Source organism: Embiotoca jacksoni, unplaced genomic scaffold (assembly GCF_022577435.1).
Source record: "Embiotoca jacksoni isolate LCO1_2020_lvr unplaced genomic scaffold, fEmbJac1.0.p SCAF_8, whole genome shotgun sequence".
Classification (NCBI taxonomy): domain Eukaryota; kingdom Metazoa; phylum Chordata; class Actinopteri; family Embiotocidae; genus Embiotoca; species Embiotoca jacksoni.
Window position 1 is genome coordinate 861,517 of NW_027185436.1, and position 19,122 is coordinate 880,638.

A 19,122-nucleotide genomic window follows, 5' to 3' on the forward strand; every position below is an offset into this window, starting at 1 on the left:
GTCAGAATATATGAAAGTGTTTCTCTTAATAGTCCATCAAGCTGTGTTTTATTTTTTTTTGTGTTAAAACATAAAAATTATTGTGTTTTTATCCTGTTGCGACTCATTGTTCTACTACTCATGGCATTATGCTGTATTTAATACAAGGCATTAAATTTGGTTATTGTTAGTTTGCAGATGCAGATCTTTACTAAGAAAGTGTTTCTGTGGGGGTAGGAGCTAGTCGATGTGGTGAAATACAGTGCAATATAAACATACACCTGTATAATACCTGTGCGATTTTGAAAATTCAAAAAACAACCTTGTGCAGAAAGTAGATCTTTGAGAAGTCAATGAACATTTTGAAGATTATCTGTTCATTTCATTCAGGATAACAAGCAGCTTGGTTAGTCGCTGTGAATGGACTGTGGTTTGCAAGGAATATCAGATTTGTTTAAAACCTGTTGGATGCTGAAACTGTCTCTTGTGACAGTCTAATGTAAATTTCTGGTTTGAGATGAATTAATAAAAAAATTCAGAAAACCTGACTGAAACTGACAGTGGTGTAAAACATCATTCTGTGTGGGCATTTAGCGCACATACAGTATGAAGTGTCACTGGCTGTGTGAGAAAATGTTCAAAGCCTGCTCTCAGCTGTTTTAATCTTAAATATATAACACTGTAGTTTTCCATAGAAATTCATGATTCATTGTCTTTGAAGGTTTATTTTTTATTTAGCTCATTCTTCTCATAACAATGCCACTTTTTAGCAGCTCTAACAGTACCTGTATAATACACTAATATGCAAATCAAATACATACTATGCTACAATATTGTACTAAGAGCAGTCAAGAAAAAAAACCCACTTTTGAGCTTCTACAGAGAATCTGTTACCTCGTTCGTCCACAAGTTTGAAGTTTTCTTTATACAAATTAGTTAAATGCAATTTGTAGCACATTTTGGCATTTGCTCATGAGCCTTCGCTTCTTTTTATAATTCTTAATACAAACACAAGTGAAAGGATACATTTTTGTGCCACATAATTCTCAGTTATGTGGAGCACCAACACCAGATCTTCTAGCACATTATTAGAAAACACTAATACTGATGCAATCTACACACAATTTCATACACAGTGAAATCATAACTGAACCGCATCTTTAGGATGCCTCATGAATTCCAGTGCAGATGATTTTGTGTGATGGATTAAACATTAGAGCAAGATTTGTCTTCATTTTTACATCAGGAAGTGTGACCGAGGACTGCTAGAGCATTACAGGAAGAAAACAGATTTAGTCCAACATGTTCAGCTTTAAGCATTTTTAGTTTAGAGGCTGAAACATGTTAAAACACTAGTTTCTTCCTTATATGCAAATGTCCACGACATTAGAGACGGTAGCTTACATACCTGCTTAACGGCTCTCCGGCGAAGTTCTTAGATTCATTCAACGTATTTGCAGCAGAATTTCAAGTTATAAATTAGATTTTGTTGGCATAAATGCTATTGCAAGACATTTAAAGCTGTTTCTCAAACCGTAAAAAAAGGAAAAAAAGAGTTGTGGCTGCACTCATCAAAGGCACAATGGTATTACTTTAATGTCCTTTGGAAGTAAAATGTTGCCCCTGTGGAGCTCAGCAGGTATCTGACTTTCATCTTCATAAGTCTCACCATCGCCATGTCAGAAAGATATATACAGACCTCCTGTTACTACTTGTTTCTTATTCAGATACGATGGGAGCCTCCTGGTTTGGTATTTAAACTGAATGGGATTGTCGTGTTTGATATAGGTTGTTTAATTCGGAGTACACCATCGTAGACAGCTTGCTGGTGTGAACATAACATATTATGTCTTCTCTTTTGTGCTTTTAGCTAAGGAACAAGTTCATGAAAAAGTTGCCAAGAGACGCGGAGGCCTCCAACGTGCTGGTGGGGGAGGTGGACTTCCTGGATGCACCCTTTGTGGCATTTGTTCGTTTGCAGCAAGCTGTGATGCTGGGAGCCCTAACAGAGGTTCCTGTCCCCACAAGGTGAGTAACATGTTTGAGCACCAGGAGTTCATAAATAGGAGCTAAAGTTTCATGTATAAAAGGGGCATCATTTCTTGATTTCCAAAAATTGTAGCTGTCTGATTGTCGGCTTTACATGCATGTATTTGTTCGATAACAATGATAGAAATGTGGGAGAAATTCTTTGTTATATAAAAGAATTATGATACATATCACTAATTCTCAGGAAAATGGATTACATTATGTTGCCGGGTAAAGGTAATACTACATTCCCCTATGTTTACTTTGAATTATACAGAAATCTAACGCACCGCTGCAATCTAAAGCAATTTATTGCAGTGCTACTATAAGAGATTAGCTTGTTTAGATGTTTCATTGATTGTGTTCACCTGCTGTTTGTGCTCTGGTTGTTAATGAGGGTCATAACGTGTCTGTAGTGTTGCAACCGAGGAGCCATGAAGCTATTTCATTTTCTGTACTTCTTATTGGAAACCTTTCAAACAGTTCTGATGAACTAGTAAACCGACTAAACAACTAGAGGAACAGCTCTGGTGACTTATCTAATGCGTCACCATTGGCAGTGCTCATGCTCTTAGTAAACAACATCCTTTACAGTTTGATTGCTATAATCTACATTGGAGGGTACTTGTGAGGTAATCGAGTGGATAGCTGGCACATGCAGCAGTCAAAACAGAGTAAAATGTATTTGTGCTGTGAATATGTTCTTAGGCAGCTGTGTAAATCACAGGTGCTTCCTTATGAGAGTAAACAGCACTGATATATATATAGTATAGTATAGTATAGTATAGCATAAAGGTTGCTAATATTAATACAATTATTTTTCATGTTAGATTGGATTTATACTCTGCTTCATTACATCTTTCAGATTTTTATTCATCCTCCTTGGACCCAAAGGCAAAGCCAAGTCGTACCATGAGATTGGCAGAGCAATCGCCACGCTGATGTCAGATGAGGTTCGACTGCCTTTAACATACTCTATCTGTGATTTTTTTTTTTTTTTTAATTTAATTTTTTTTACTACTGACAGTAAAACTCTGGTACAAATATATATATTTTTTTATGCAATGCAATATTAGTTTCATTCAAATCCTCAGGTTTTTGATAGTTAAGGCCTCATGGCTTGCTCCCTATCAACAAAACAGAGTAGACTGTATAATAGGAAGGTGAATATGATGCATTCCAGCATCATAATTACGCTTTTAATACCAGTTTCAACTCCAAGGTAATTATTTAGGCAGTTTATGGTAATGTTGCATTCAAATCAATTGTCAGTTCCCCCCAAGGCTAACAATCAGTTACCTAAAACAATGTTTAAGTGTAAGCTGCTGTTCTACTTGCATTTTATTCCTATGTGGTTCCGTTAATTTATAATTTGCATACATAGTAATAGAAAAAAAAAAATAAAGATTAGGCTTCAATCTCTGAATAAGGTTCTGATTAGGCCTTTAATTGTTTAGAGATTTTTATTCAGAGACACAATGTAAAGTATTTATAAACTCTTGTACCCTGTACAATATGTGAGTTGATGCTGCACTGCATTCACATTTCATACATCTCTGTACCTTTCTGGAGTAGTTGTTCATGTCTGGTGTGCATAGGAAGTCACTCTTCCCCCATTTATTAATCCTTCAGATCTGATGTTACAGTTCACTCCGATGACTTTCTTTTACACTCGAATGCCTCGTTCCTCTCTGTCTGTGCTCAGGTCTTTCATGACATTGCATATAAGGCCAAGGACAGACAAGACCTACTGGCTGGTATTGATGAATTCCTGGATGAGGTGATCGTGCTTCCTCCTGGAGAGTGGGATCCGGCTATCAGGATAGAACCTCCGAAATCCCTCCCCTCCTCTGACAAAAGGTCTATAAACATGAATAAATATAAAGCAATCGAAGACTATCTTATTTGTTTTACATTGCCCAAATTTGGTGCTAATATGCTTTCTAGAACAAAGTGATATCCTGCACTGCTATATTACTACAAATATTGGTGTGTCTTAAAAATGTACAGTACAAGTAGTAGGCATGCAGTGCAAGTCAGTTCATTTTTTTAAAGAGGATTTTTACAAATCAGAGGAATATAAACAAGTACTAAGTGACAATAATCCAAAGTTTACCTCCTGAGAAGTCTCCTTGTGATCTTATCTGAAACCACATGTGTTCAGTGATTCAACACGGACCTCAGGCTGTTCAGTATATTAGTCTGCTGGTTATTTATTAAACCCATTTCCACCCAGATGAAACACGACATGAAGACTTGCATACTTCAGTTGATACAACTTCTGTTTTAATTGTTGCCCCCCATACATGTATAACAGGAGTGGCAATAATCAGCACAAGTAACTTTAACAGTAAAGTGTATCTATCTGTATCAGTAATAGGATTCAACAACCAAAATATCCTGTTACTAAGTTTTTGGTTAAAAAAGAAGTTTTCTATCTTCATCAGATATGTAACAAGCCAGAGATCTGTACCAGCTCTGAATGCTGTGTGTGCACAAATTATATAATGTTATAGAAAAGCAGGAGTTGCAAAATCACTGAAGTGCATCCAGGCGTACGGCACAGTGTTCAATTATGAAACAGCAGCAGCTGGTTTTATATGAAGCTGCAGTTTTATACAGTAAAGCATGAATGTTTTTATGTAAGTGCTTATCAATCAAAGTTCCTTATTCACCGATATCATTATCAACAGATATCAACATTGTCTGATTGACGGCTTGAAGCAGCTTAAATGTTAAGTAACTGCAGGTTGTGTCAATATCAGTGGATGTTTGAGAGGTTACAATATGACCTTGATAAAATAAGTATTTTTAATTGATCAAATGTTTATCAGAAATAAAATGTGTGCCGTGCAGACTGAACAAAATGATGAACATTTGTATGTATTTTAGGAAAAACATGTATGCAGGAGGGGACTCTCAGATGAACGGAGACATGCTTCATGATGGAGGTCACGGAGGAGGCGGACACGCCGTAGGAGACGAGCTGAAGAAGACTGGGAGGTATGAAACTGAACAAAAGCACATTTTCAAGTTGTACTTTTTTATACGAGAATGGGTACTATTTATTTGATTTACTATCTACCTAAAACTCCACACAACTTCTAAAAGAGAGTTTAGCAGTTTAGAGTTGTGTAATGAACCAAAGTGCAACATGACTCAGAGAATATCAGTAGTTTTACAGCTATCCAGGGAAAAGACTGCTTTCAAGTGTTGTATGTCATGTTTAGCCGAACAAAAGGAATCATACAGTACATTGCAGTTCTGTAAGTCTGTATACTAATACTGCAAATACATGTTGAAATTTTGTTAGTAAAAAAAATGCACCTTGTGTTTGTCTATATTCAGGTTTTGTGGCGGTCTCATACTTGACATAAAAAGAAAAGCGCCTTTCTTCATCAGTGACTTCACAGATGTATTTCACATTCAGGCCCTGTCGGCCATCTTGTTTATTTACCTTGGAACTGTCACAAACGCCATCACCTTTGGTGGTCTGCTGGGGGATGCTACAGAAAACATGCAGGTCAGATGGAGATTTGAACCTTTTAATTATTTGAAGAGTGTCAACAATCTATGCTCTGAATGGTTTCCTGAGTTCTCTCCTCCGTTTGTTCAGGGTGTGTTGGAGAGTTTTCTGGGCACAGCCATCACAGGGGGGGTTTTCTGTCTGCTGGCTGGCCAGCCTCTCACCATCCTCAGCAGCACCGGCCCCGTTCTGGTGTTTGAACGACTGCTCTTCAACTTCAGCAGGTACGCTCTGTATTTTCTCGGTTGGCCAGAGGTCATTAATCATAGAACACTTCTTTGTGATTTTAAAACAATAATCCATCATGTTAATTCAGACACTCAAAACAAGTCAATGTTGTGTATTTTAAGTCTTTATTGATGTTAAAATCTGACTATTTAGAAAATAACATTTCTTAAAATGATGAATTACAAGAATTTGCTTCTTTATGCTAAAAGCATAATGATCTTTTTTTTTTTTTTTAGTAATGTTTGAAACATTAATACTTTTGTGATTTGGGACTTTTTGTTGTTGTTTTTCTTCATTCAGAGATAATAACTTTGACTACCTGGAGTTCCGCCTGTGGATCGGCCTGTGGTCAGCGTTCCTCTGCCTGGTGCTCGTGGCCACTGACGCCAGCTTCTTGGTTCAGTACTTCACCCGGTTCACTGAGGAGGGCTTCTCCTGTCTCATTAGCTTCATCTTCATCTACGATGCCTTCAAGAAGATGCTGAAACTAGCTCATCACTATCCAATCAACCCTGAATTTAGGATGGAGTATGTCACACAATATGACTGCCTCTGCATGGCCCCTGCTATTTTAGGTGAGATATTACATACCTTTAGGGTATTGTCTTTATTTAGAAATGATATCATTGTGGTTAATGCTGATTACCGCCAGATAAATCTCTCCGTATTCCACAGCATACAGAGTTTTTACATGATCATTTTGTAGTTGCTGGACGTGGAGCTAGTTTGAACCACTTTATATCCAGTTTGATATACAGGAAAAAAAAAACATCAAAAAAAATTCTGATAGACAAATCTGTTTTTGGGCTCTTTGGTAAGCTACTTGATCATTTAAACATGAATTGAAATGAAACCATGTAAAACGTTTCAGGGGAAAAATCTGTACTTGCTGAAAAATTGGAACCTCGCCTCTACAGATTTTTGTAAAATGTCAGAAGCCAAAAAAGGTGAAGAACCACATCTTTAACAATGCGTTGTATTTTAAAAGTTTTTTTATACTATCAATTGCTCATTTTTAAATTTACTACTCACTAAATAAAGTTAGTAGAGTAGAAAGCGGATTTCCCTTTGAAATGTATTGGAGTGGGAGATTAAAGTAGTCCCTATTGAAATACTTGAGGAAAGTACAAGTACCTCAACATTGTTCTTATGTTATACTACTTCAGTATAATTGTTTAATTTTCAATTCAATTCAATTTATTTATATAGCGCCAAATCACAACACAGGTTATTTCATGGCACTTAACACATTAAAGTCCTTACAGCAAAACTTTACAATATTATACAGAGAAACCCAACAATTCAACAATTCAACAATTCCCACATAAGCTAGGAGGGAAAAAACTCCTCTTTAAGGGAGAACAACCTCCAACAGAGGGAAGGAAAAACTCCCTCTTAACAGGAAGAAACCTCCGACAGAACCAGGCTCAGGGGTGGGCGGCCATCTGCCTGGACCGGTTGGAGAGAGAGGAGAGCAGAGAGAGAAAAGGACAGCATAGATATCCAAGAGAAGAACTGTTGGTGGAGACGACAAGCGCAGGACAGAGACATGCGGCTCCATGACGGGACATCTGCAAAAGAAAGAAGAGAAAATACACGAGCGAGGGAACTGAATGGAGACAACAGATAATAAGCAAAAACTATGGGAGAGAAAAAGATGGTGAGGTATGAGTCAGTTAAAGAGTAGGAGGAAAGAAAAGAAGCTCAGCGAGGTCCCCCAGCAGCCTCGGCCTATAACAGCATAACTAAGGGTTGGTTCAGGTCTACCTGAGCCAGCCCTAACTATAGGCTTTATCAAAAAGGAACGTTTTGAGTTTAATCTTAAAGCTAGAGAGGGTTTCTGCCTCTCGAACACAAACTGGGAGCTGGAGAGGAGCCTGAAAACTGAAGCTCCGCCTCCCATTCTACTTCTGGAAACTCTAGGAACCACAAGTAGACCAGCGTACTGAGAGAGAAGTGCTCTGCTAGGATTATATGGTTCTATAAGATCTCTAAGATATGATGGAGCCTGGTCATGTAGGGCTTTGTAAGTCATCAAGAGAATTTTAAATTCTATTCTTGATTTCACAGGAAGCCAGTGAAGAGAAGATAAAACTGGAGAAATATGATCTCTCTTGCTAAATCCCGTCATTACTCTTGTTGCAGCATTTTGGATCAGCTGCAAGGTTTTTAATGAGTAATTTGGACATCCTAACAACAAGGAATTACAATAATCTAGCCTGGAAGTAACACACGCATGAATGAGTTTTTCTGCGTCACGCTGAGGAAGGATTTTCCTGATTTTAGTAATATTACATAGATGAAAGAAGGCAGTTCTGAGATTTGCTTTAACATGTTTACAACAGTATTACTGCTACATGGGCTGCTGAGTTTTAGTTTGTCTGGTTTTGTCACAAGAGACCAGCAAAAAAAAATAAATAGTTTTTTGGCTTTGACTTAAAAGAAGTGAACAAACACAGTTCATCAGGCTTCTCTACAACACAACATGCCTCTTGATTTTCTTTTAGGAAGGAGGACAAGAGAGGACGAAGGGACAGCCCTAAATTAGTGGTACTCCCCTGCTGCTTTCCAAAATAACTTATCTCTGACACATATACACACACACACAAACACACACACACACACACACACACACACACACACACACACACACACACACACACACACACACACACACACACACACACACACACACACAGAAACATGCTATACCCAATACCAACCCACATAAAGTGGAATACACTGTATACCAGAAAATGGAAACAACAGATGATTATGTTAGATGAGTAAACAGCTGACATATCATCACGACAGGCCGATGTAACACCGACAGTCAGTCAAGGAAACTCCTGGCTGCTATCAAAGCCAAGTGTCTGGTTTTATTTCATAGAGGGAAAAGTTGGTCGGATGATCAGCTGATCTTTTGGCTCAAAACTTTGTCTCAAATTCTTTTTTGGGGCATTTTTAAGACGGCCACACTAGTGAGAAGAGAGGAATTGGGTGAGACAGAGATGCACCAAAGGTCCGCAGCCGCATCTGAATGCCAGCGTATATTCAGGGCATGCCCGCATCTACTTTCGGTAGTTTAATGGCGGATAAGCTGAGCTCAAAGTAAGACGCATGGTTCAAAGGAGTTTTATTTAGTCTCTTAGATAATCATCATAGTTGATCGTGCAATGTATGGGTGCACATATAGGCAGAAGAACATTTAAACAACATGGGGACTGTGTGGGAAAATGAAAAGTATGTCAGTCTCTCATTATCAAAGACACTTAAGTTGTTCTTGTCACCACTTTGTGCCAGGTGTAAGATAAAGCCTATCATCTCACTCTCCTAACCGAATCAAAATAGTAATATTTGCTCTGACATAGAAGCCCAGCAATCAACATCTAACGCTCCAAAATCAGCTCTATCTTTTTTAAATCGTTTAAAATCAGTATGCTGTCAGTGCTGTGTGGCGTGTTGCCATCCTCCCCACTGTGCAACCATCTATGTCAACCATATTACTATCTTCACAATTTGCCCCTAAAATAACAGTAAAATTCGACAGTATTTACTGAAGGCCGGGTTTTTGTTGGTCAGTCGTGCAACCGCTTTCCGTTGTCTCAAGATAGCAGTCCTCCAACGATATGCTTGACCACACATTGTGTTTAGACCAACACGTTCATCGGTGCTCAGATGGCCACAAGTACATTTGCTATTTAAACATCGTGGGTGCTGGATGTGAAAAAGATATCTACACAGGTCTGAAGACAAAGCCTGATATCGCTTGGCTGCCCCCAAAGTAGAATTACAAAATTATCTTGAGATATTGGTCATTCCTCAGAACAGCTAACATGCTAAATAGAGAATTTGGATATAATAATTAAACTTATCTTGGATATGTGTTAATTCAACAGGCGAACATGCATGCTACATTTAACACATCACCATTAAACTCCAGACTAAGCTTTGATTAATGAAAGTTCAGTGTATTAACGCAGAGCTCAGTTTACCAAGCTGAGATTCAGTTATCATAAAACGGCCATTGAAAAAGGACAACCCCCTTATTTTTTCTTAAATTTTTTCATATTACCATTTAACATTTGAGTCGTGTTGCTCTGGAAACTTGTTTGTTTTTACCCATGATAAATCAGAACTTATTACAATGCATTGTACATTGTTACAAACTAATGCTGAGAGTAAATGTTTTTGTGTGTTTCTGCAGAAAACACTACAGAGATCATTGGTGATCCTTTAGAAGGTACTTCAGTCTGGTACTGGAACAACACTGATCTGGTAAGTGTCTCCTGTTTTTACTGCTGCCCTTAATAGATGCATTATATACCCTACTGTGTACTGTCTCAACCAAACCTCTAATGTCTTGTATTTTAGCATATATCGTCCACCTTACTTAAATAACTGTTTAAACTGAAACAATCCTGGAATTATTTGACAATCTTCAAGAGACTTGTTGGAATGGGCTCACAAATCTCATGCCAACCCCAAGAGACAGATCATGAAAGAAAAAGACAACTGTATTGTGTTAGCTCAACATTGTTACAAGGAAAAGTGAGCAGTCTGATAAGATACGGACATTGTTTCCAATTTGAGGTTAGTAACAATACAGTATGTCTTTTTTTTTTTGTTAGTCTTTGCTCCAAAACATGGAAAGTATAAGGCAGATACTTGAATGAATGAATTGCTAGAGTACTTCAACTTTCATTTGCGTGAATATTTTTTTCTTTATAATGAAGATGCTTTTTTTTCTTCTTTCTGTGCAGCCAATGAATGCCACATGGTCGTCGCTCACAAAGACGGACTGCTTGAAGTACAAAGGAGAGTTGGTGGGGAAGGCCTGTGACTTCGTCCCAGACATCATGCTCATGTCCTTCATTCTGTTCTTCGGCACTTACACCTGCTCCATGTGTCTGAAGAAGTTCAAGACGAGCCCTTTCTTCCCCACTACTGTGAGTGACATACAATGTCACCAACGTGCTAAGATAATTTAACCAAACGAGTCACATGTAAAGAATATAAATGAGTTTTTACACCTGGTTACGGAGCAGCCGATTACAGAGAGCATCTTTGTGTTTCCTTCCTCCCAGGTGAGGAAACTAATCAGTGACTTTGCCATCATCCTGGCCATCCTCATCTTCTGTGGAGTTGACATGCTTGTAGGAGTTGATACCCCTAAACTTATTGTGCCAACTGAATTCAAGGTGAGTCCATTTCTGTGCGCCACATGATCAAAATGTATTCAAAGGCAGTTTTTGTTATTTATAGCTTTATAAAAGCAAAAATGTCAAAAAGTCTTGCAGGTCTCCACCTTGTATTAATGCTATTTGTAAATAAAGGAGTAATTATTGTTGTGATGGTTTTCTTTTTTCAAGTCAATCAAAGCAGTGGCTGTTTAACGACCGGAAGAGCCAGCAAAAGCTTAAGATAGTAGAGCAAATGAAAGTTACATGTCGGTTGCTGGTTTTATCGCTCATTTTGAAGTTTCTGTCCTTCTCCTTGATAGCCAACAAATCCAAACCGGGGCTGGTTTGTGCCCCCATTTGGAGGAAACCCCTGGTGGGTTTATCTGGCGTCTGCTCTTCCTGCCCTTCTGGTCACTATACTGGTCTTTATGGACCAACAGATCACTGCTGTGATCGTCAACAGGAAGGAGAACAAGCTAAAGGTAAAAAAGAGGCCTTTCTGGCAATATGTGTAATAATTTGTAACCCATGAGATATATGTCTTCAGAATGCTAAATGTCATATAGCTGTTTTAATAGTTATAGAAATAACAACATTAAACAAAAACAAAACTTTTATTGAGGTACAAGGTTTTCTTCCTTTTGCTTTTCTGACCTGATTTATGTGACGTGAGGATTTTCATACATTTCCCACAACAAATTGCAGGCTGTACAGGACACTGGCTACCTTCACACTGTAGTTAAATATCATTCTTCTCAGGGGAGTGAGAGATGTTTCATGGGGGTGACTACACATGGTACAGTTCAAAAGCAACTTGCAGGGTTCTGAAAGTCACTGTTGTAGTTGAGTAATACTTTTCTTTGAATTGAATTGGGTGACTTGTCCCTTACATTTATTTAATTTTTAGTGACTCAATACGGAGAACTCTGCAGCAGAACAACACTTTGGTTCTCTGCTGCTGTTGTATTACTCTGCAAACTATAAAAATAAACCATATAAGAACAATTTTCAGGGTTTTAATTTGATCTGTATCTGCAGCTGTGCTCTGCATACTGTCCATGCCGCAACATGCACATACTTGACCTTTGACCTTGTGTTTGTTGTCTGTACCAGAAAGGGGCAGGTTACCATCTGGATCTGTTCTGGGTGGCTGTTCTGCTCGTGGTTTGCTCCTTCATGGGTCTGCCATGGTATGTGGCCGCCACCGTTATCTCTATCGCTCACCTCGACAGTCTGAAGATGGAAACTGAAACATCGGCTCCTGGAGAGCAGCCAAAGTTTTTGGGTGTGAGGTAAGAACAATATATTTACCATAAAGTGAGCATTGTACTAACAGATACTTTTTTCTATTTTTTTGTTGTTTTTATCCTTGTCTGGATCCACGTCAAAGTACACATATGAACAGACAATCATGGTCATAGCATGACAACACATTCATAGTAAATTCAATGTACTACATTGCTGCAGCACCATCTACAGGTAAGATGCCAACAGAAGAAGGCAGAGTCACTTGGTAAAGTGTTGTGAACCTGTCACAAGTTTTTGTTGCAGTTAAGACCATTAAATATGGCAACCAATGTTATAATACAGTAGCATATCGTTAACTATTGAGACTCATTCACATATTTCATGTACCAAGTTTGTTGAAGATAAAAATAAATGTATTTAAATGGTGGACTTTCTTTAGGCAGAAATAAATGTGGTGTATACGCTAAAAGATTTGCTTTGAACTAAGACATCCAGGAGAAAAAAAAAAGTTGCTGCACCAAAAATTAATCTGTCCTTCTTTGGCCACTTCAATCTGTTCAATGATTTTGGAATTTTTAGCTGATGAACACACAAACATAAAACTTGGACCAAAAGCAGATATTAATTCTTTAGTTACTTACTCGAACTGAAGCCGATTTGGGCCATAAGTGAATAAACGGATTTGGTTTGTGAGTTTAGCCAAACTTCACAAACATTGTTAATCCTGCTGGTCAAATACGGTTTGTTTCAGTCTCTCTTGTTTTAGGTGGAGTTGTTTACAGCACCTCAGTCAGATGCAAGAAAAATTACAGCGATCTTCAAAATTAACTGTATTTTAATAAATGCAATAGGGGAAAATAAATGCAATAGGGGAAAATAAGGGGAAGAAAATAATATGATAATATTATTTTCATCCCCTTTCATTTTAACTGTCTCAATGGTACCCATGCGTGACCCTGTGCACTCCAATTACGTTGCCGAATTTGCCCCGATTACATCATTTGTTGTTTAGTACATTTTTTGCCTTTTCTGTTCACTGTGTTTTTCTGTGTCTTTCGAGGGCTTTTTGTTTTCTTTTAATGACTGTTTGATGACCTGCTCACCCTCCTGATGTGTCAGCTGTAAGCTGAGCTAACAAGCTCTTGTGTTACCAGACACTGAAAATGCCACACCAACTTTGAACTTCCTGCAAACATTGGTGTTGTTTTTGCCTTTGCTGAACGGAAATAGAAATTGACATTGACTTACATCTTCAAGTACTCAGTACCAATATTCAGGGTGCTTCAACTGGGATTTTATTGTTGCTAAAACAGTCAAAAGGCTGTCCTGAAAGTCTGAACATGTTCTTATGACATTCTTTTTTTTGTCTTTTTCTCAGAGAACAGAGGGTCACTGGTGTGATTGTGTTCATCCTGACAGGACTCTCTGTATTTATGTCTCCAATTTTAAAGGTAATTAATCCAAAGTTGTTTTCTGTTTTCAACTGTTGTTAGCCACTTGTTAGTCACTGTTGTTAGCTTGAGACAAGCTTAAGGTTTTAATCTTTTCAAGATCACTACTGCTGATGACAGACAGAGGCTTTAGATCATTTCATGTTAACTGGCAGGTTGTTTAAAGGTTGGCTAAATATTTTTATTCTCATAATCATAACATTGAAAGCCGCATTAAAATACAACAACATAAATAGCTTGACATTGAGAGACAAAAACTGTGATCTAGTAATAGTTGTCCTACTGACAGACACCTAATACTGTTATTACAACCTAAACAGCTTAATACAAAATTACCAACACAACAAGGAGGAAAATAACCTCCCTGACTGTCACCACAGGTTTTTTTTTCTTTAGACTCAGTCTGCTTTTATAAAATATAAACAAACAAATTATTTCTTTTTTAATCTGTTCACAAACCTCTAAACTCTCCAGATGGCTGCAACATTAGAGTCCATGTGTGTTGAGGTCAGAACTCAGTGGAGCATAAAAGGCTTTTTTAACCGTACGAGTAAATTAAGTCTCATTGTGAGACTGTCAACTAAGGGATTATTTTAGCCTCATTAACCTTTATCTCCCACCGCTGAGAGACCTGTCTCATTCATAAACTTGAGTACTGCAATTAAAGGTAAATGTTTTTTTTTTTTATAACCATTAAGTAAACTGCAGTGTACAGTTGCCAAAAACGAATCATTTCTGCTGCATTTGATTGATCTCAGTTGCGCGAGGGAGTTTTATCTTGAACTAAATCTCAACAAAACCTTGTCTTGCACCAATTAAAAAAGTAATATTAAGATACGTTGTATGACATGTTTTAAATAAACAAAAACTTTTGAGTTGGAAAAAGAAATGGAAGCTATGATAGAAATCACCCAATCTTTCCCTCATACTTTTAAGTTTCTATTTATGTACATTGTTTTCATCTATTTTATCCAGTTCATCCCGATGCCTGTGCTGTATGGAGTTTTCTTATACATGGGAGTCGCATCGCTCAATGGAGTGCAGGTACATTTTCAAATGGTTTTACTCCTATTTTGGAAAATATAAGGATAAATGTGCAGTGCAGAGAGATGGAAGCTAATCTGAAAAACAAAAAACTTTGATGATATTGTCGTCTAACTTCCCTACCTGTCATAAAAGAAGTGTTTTAAGGCTAAAATTAGTTATTAATAAAAACCTCTGAGTATTCAAGAAACTGTGCAAACCAGCGACGAGCTACTTATTGCTACTTTGATAAATGAATGCTTGCAGGGCTCCCTGTCATGTGTATAGTATCTGTACCTCTCTTTCTTTTTGTAGTTTATGGATCGTCTCAAACTGCTGCTGATGCCAGCGAAGCATCAGCCAGACCTGGTTTACCTGCGACACGTTCCCCTCAGGAAGGTCCATCTCTTCACCTTCATCCAGATCCTTTGCTTGGCTCTGCTCTGGGTCCTCAAGTCCACTGTGGCTGCCATCATATTTCCTGTCATGGTAAGACTTTCATATTGAGATTCAGCCAATATATATTTTTTAAAAGATTCAGTATTTAAGAGACTACAACTATACTTATTTCTACTAATGGTTACTCCATTCATGAATTTTGTGAGAAATTAATAACAGTTTAGTAAAATGTTAGAATAATGTGCTCAATTTGTCATAGGTATTTTGTTGTAACTTTGATCAGCATTTAGTGACCCTCATCAGTAGAGTTGTCATGCAGATTCACGATTCAGTTGTCATGAAAAAAAATGACATTTTTGGTCATGTAATAACAGCTGCATATCTGGTAATGAATGCCACAAAGTTAAAAGCTCAAAAAAATTCTGGTGAGCAGGTGGACGCTCACCGGAATAAGTATAAAATTTTGAGATAAATATCAGTATATATATATATATATATATATATATATATATAAATATAATATATAAATATAATATTTTACCTTTAAATTTAAAGGTAAAAAAGAAGGCTGATATTTATCTCAAAATGTTATACTTATTGTAGTCAGTAGTCAAGGAAGTCACATTGATGTAAGAATGAAAAAGACTGCAGTATATCTGCATTCTCATTTGAAGTCCAATTTTCTGCAATTTCAAACTCACCTCATAAAGAGGTTAAAACTGCCAATTTTATAACTTTATCAACTTTATATTGTATTGAAACATCTGCTTACATTTAAAAAAAAATGTCAGTAAGTTAATTATTGAACTGTTTTGAAACTGTATTTCATGTGCTTGATAGATCTTGATCTTATAATGATCATAATTGGCACCCAGTCCACTCTAAGCCCTGGATCTGTTGCTCCTTTCAGATCCTTGCTCTGGTCGCTGTGAGGAAAGCAATGGATTACATGTTCTCCCAGCATGATCTCAGCTTCCTGGATGATGTCATCCCGGAGAAGGACAAAAAGAAGAAGGAGGACGAGAAGCAGAAAAAGAAAAAACGGGGCAGCATAGAGAGTGATGCTGAAGACGTAAGCTTTTTTTGCGTTCCCATTGGGATACATTAGTATGTACCAACTTCTATCTTTCCTTAAGCCACAAAAACAAAAACATGCCTTTATCTTTCTTTGATTTATTTGTTTTACATGACAGCCCATGCCAAGCTCAAGTTTATCATACTCATCAACAATCTCCAGCCCTGCTCTCAAATCCAAATTTTCTTCCTTTGCAACAGCATGTACCGACTGAAGGTTTATCCCCTGGCGAACCAAACTCCAGATTTACATGTCAGTTTCTTTCATGCAGTTGTTTATTCATCTTGTGGAGTCATCTTTATTTCATTTTCATCTGGTAGTTTCTCCAGTTCATAAAGCTAAGGAAGTTTGACCATGCAGCATTAGAATTCCCTCATGTCTTTGCCTTACAGAACTATTGTACATATTAAGTGGAAATTCAATTAATTTTTTTTTTTTTTTTTTTTTTTTTACACTGAAAGTGTAGTAAGACATGCGTTTCCTCAAGTTTCTTGTCCTTGTTTATCTGACTCATAGGGAGTGCAATAATATTGTATTTGTGTTAATATTTTTTTGTTACTTATTTGTTCACACAAACCATCCCAACAGGCATTTGGGATTCAGGAGCTCCAATATCAGCCTTATGTGCAACAGGTGGATGTGAGCATGTGAAGAGATGTTGGGGCATACACCACAAAATTGCTGCTTTATTCCAATCAATTGTACTGTAGCTTGGTACTCTTTACAAGAACAGGACTAAATACTGCGACATAAAATATCAGGTCTTGTGACCAGTGCTTCAACCCAGAGATTTTCAAAGTCTTGTAATCAGCTCTTGGCTAAACCAGTACTCGACATTTTGTATTTGGTCTGATGTGGTTGGGAAAGGTTCCATTGGCCTCAGGTCTTAGGTGTGTTTGCCAACTAACATTCTAGTGGATCAGCTCTATATGCTGAATCATCATTATAACTGACTATTGCTTGTTTTCTACAGGTGGCACATCATGCTGCTGTTGACATTACGTTGTGTCTGTTTGGGCCTGTTGCTTTTTTGAAACACGTTAATGAATTATCCTCAGGTCTGTGTGGAACAGGGTTATGATGAACATATGGACATAGTGCTCAGGGATGGCCTCTTTCAGATTGGGTTAAACATTTTGGAGCAATGAACACCCGTAGCTGTGAGGCAGATCAGAAAACTATCGGAAGTGGTTCACACGATAACGTGACTTTACCCAGCTTGTGAAACCAAAAAATAATAAAGTCGCCGAATACAGTAAATCATCTCAGTTGCAACCAGCATCTCCAGAAGAGGTGGCGTGTATTTATGGTTTCAGATTTGACAACAGATCACTGACAGTTCAGTAAGTGAGCATTGTCCAGTAAACAATGGAATAAAGCAGTCAACTATATATATATATATATTGTTCTTCTCTCCAATTTCTTTTCATGCTTTACATCTCTTGGTTTAATTGTTATAAAATTTAAGTATGAATGCTCCAGAGAGAAGCTCTTATGTTTAGATTTTTACAAGTCTATCAGACATCTTTCTTCAACTCAGTCTAACTGGATTGCAGCTGCACCAGAAATCTCTTCGGATGTTTTTTACGTTGTCTCTTTTCCCTTCGGTAAATAGGAAAGTGTAAAATGTATCCAAAGATTCAATGTGCATCACCACTAACTGGTTTGTAGTCAACTGTTTGCACTTTGTAGTGGACGTTTGCTTAAAAGAAAGAGTTAGGAGACAAATGTCACAGATTTAGTTCCATAAATATGTCTGTGTACTTTGATAGTAGCTTACTGACACCACAAGAGGTCCGATCTCAGGATCTGTCTCCTCTCTCCAACAGTCTGACTATCCTTACAGTGAGAATGTTCCCAGCATTAAAATTCCAATGGACATGATGGAACAGGAGCCCTTCTTAGGTGATAAGGCCTCTGACAGTGAGTAGACCGAAACGACCTGCCGCACCAGAGGAAAAATACTTCTTCCTCCTCTTCAACCTGCCTTACTCCAGAAGGTCTGTACTACGAAGCTGGTTCAACATGCCCAGGATACATTTCCATTATTTAGCTCATTAGAGAAGTATGAAAAAGTTAAACAAATATGAAGAAGTTCATCCAAGTTAAAAGCAGCTCAGCTACAGATACCAAATGAAGGAAGAACATTTTGGGAAGAAAATGGCCGGATTATTCCAGGGACACACTGCCTGCATGGGGTTTACATTAGCTCTACCTTGCTGCACAGCTCGATTAGCTCGCATGTGTGTGTCCACACTGGCAGCGTGTCTGCTGTGGCGTTGTGACTGCCACTGTTGCTACACTGAATCATTGAGTTTTCCTCGGTTCATGGCCTTCAGTTTAAGGTTCAATGAGGAAAGTGTTCTAACCCAAAAGCAGGCATCGATACAGGGGATAGAAAGAAGGAGAGAGCAAACTATAGATAAGGTCCGCAGCATAGGTTACCATGGCGATGTATCCCAGCAAGAAGTGAACCACCTTCATAGTACTGAGAACCCAGAGTTTACCTGAGGTTACCATGCTAATCACTGATCCTGCTTCGCTGTAAAGGCCTCTGTTCTGTTTCCTCACTCGGTGTCGCTGTCACCAGGGTCATCGCTTTTTGGCCTTTCACACACTGCTTTAAATTTTACTGCATGCGATTAACATTTTTTTCCCGTTTCTCTTTCTTTCTCCATCCTGTCTTTCTCCAGCCTGTCTTGTGCTCCAAAACATGCATGAAATCTAATCGATTATGATGTCTTTTTTTTTCTTGTTTTCATTTGAATTCCCACCCGCTTGACCTAACCTCCTTTTTCCATCAGTTTACAGTTCCAGCATACCTCTTTTTGAAATACACCTTGTTAATTTTATGTGTTTTTTTCAAAGGTTTTGGCCAAATTTGGACTTTATTGTAATCAATGCTTGTTAAGTTCATTTAAATCACAGATTTAAGACAGTAATTTCAACTTGATGTACATTGACAATTAGCACATCTTTATC

General features: G+C 37.8%; 1 protein-coding gene across 3 annotated transcripts in view; it reads left to right on the top strand.

The window, feature by feature from the left end:
• Positions 1 to 19,122, top strand: part of slc4a4a (solute carrier family 4 member 4a) — a 66,187-nt gene that overhangs the window by 39,554 nt on the left and 7,511 nt on the right. For 2 of the 3 annotated variants that reach the window (XM_069139107.1, XM_069139108.1), the window contains exons 9-25: positions 1,850 to 2,007; positions 2,873 to 2,960; positions 3,713 to 3,867; positions 4,900 to 5,010; positions 5,356 to 5,530; positions 5,624 to 5,757; positions 6,062 to 6,336; positions 9,969 to 10,039; positions 10,525 to 10,710; positions 10,849 to 10,962; positions 11,265 to 11,426; positions 12,058 to 12,236; positions 13,571 to 13,643; positions 14,619 to 14,687; positions 14,982 to 15,155; positions 15,976 to 16,137; positions 17,970 to 18,063. In XM_069139107.1, coding sequence (XP_068995208.1) covers positions 1,850 to 2,007; positions 2,873 to 2,960; positions 3,713 to 3,867; positions 4,900 to 5,010; positions 5,356 to 5,530; positions 5,624 to 5,757; positions 6,062 to 6,336; positions 9,969 to 10,039; positions 10,525 to 10,710; positions 10,849 to 10,962; positions 11,265 to 11,426; positions 12,058 to 12,236; positions 13,571 to 13,643; positions 14,619 to 14,687; positions 14,982 to 15,155; positions 15,976 to 16,137; positions 17,970 to 18,063 — 2,380 coding nt within the window. The remainder of the gene's footprint in view (positions 1 to 1,849; positions 2,008 to 2,872; positions 2,961 to 3,712; positions 3,868 to 4,899; positions 5,011 to 5,355; positions 5,531 to 5,623; positions 5,758 to 6,061; positions 6,337 to 9,968; positions 10,040 to 10,524; positions 10,711 to 10,848; positions 10,963 to 11,264; positions 11,427 to 12,057; positions 12,237 to 13,570; positions 13,644 to 14,618; positions 14,688 to 14,981; positions 15,156 to 15,975; positions 16,138 to 17,969; positions 18,064 to 19,122) is intronic. The other variant, XM_069139109.1, reaches the window with a different exon arrangement.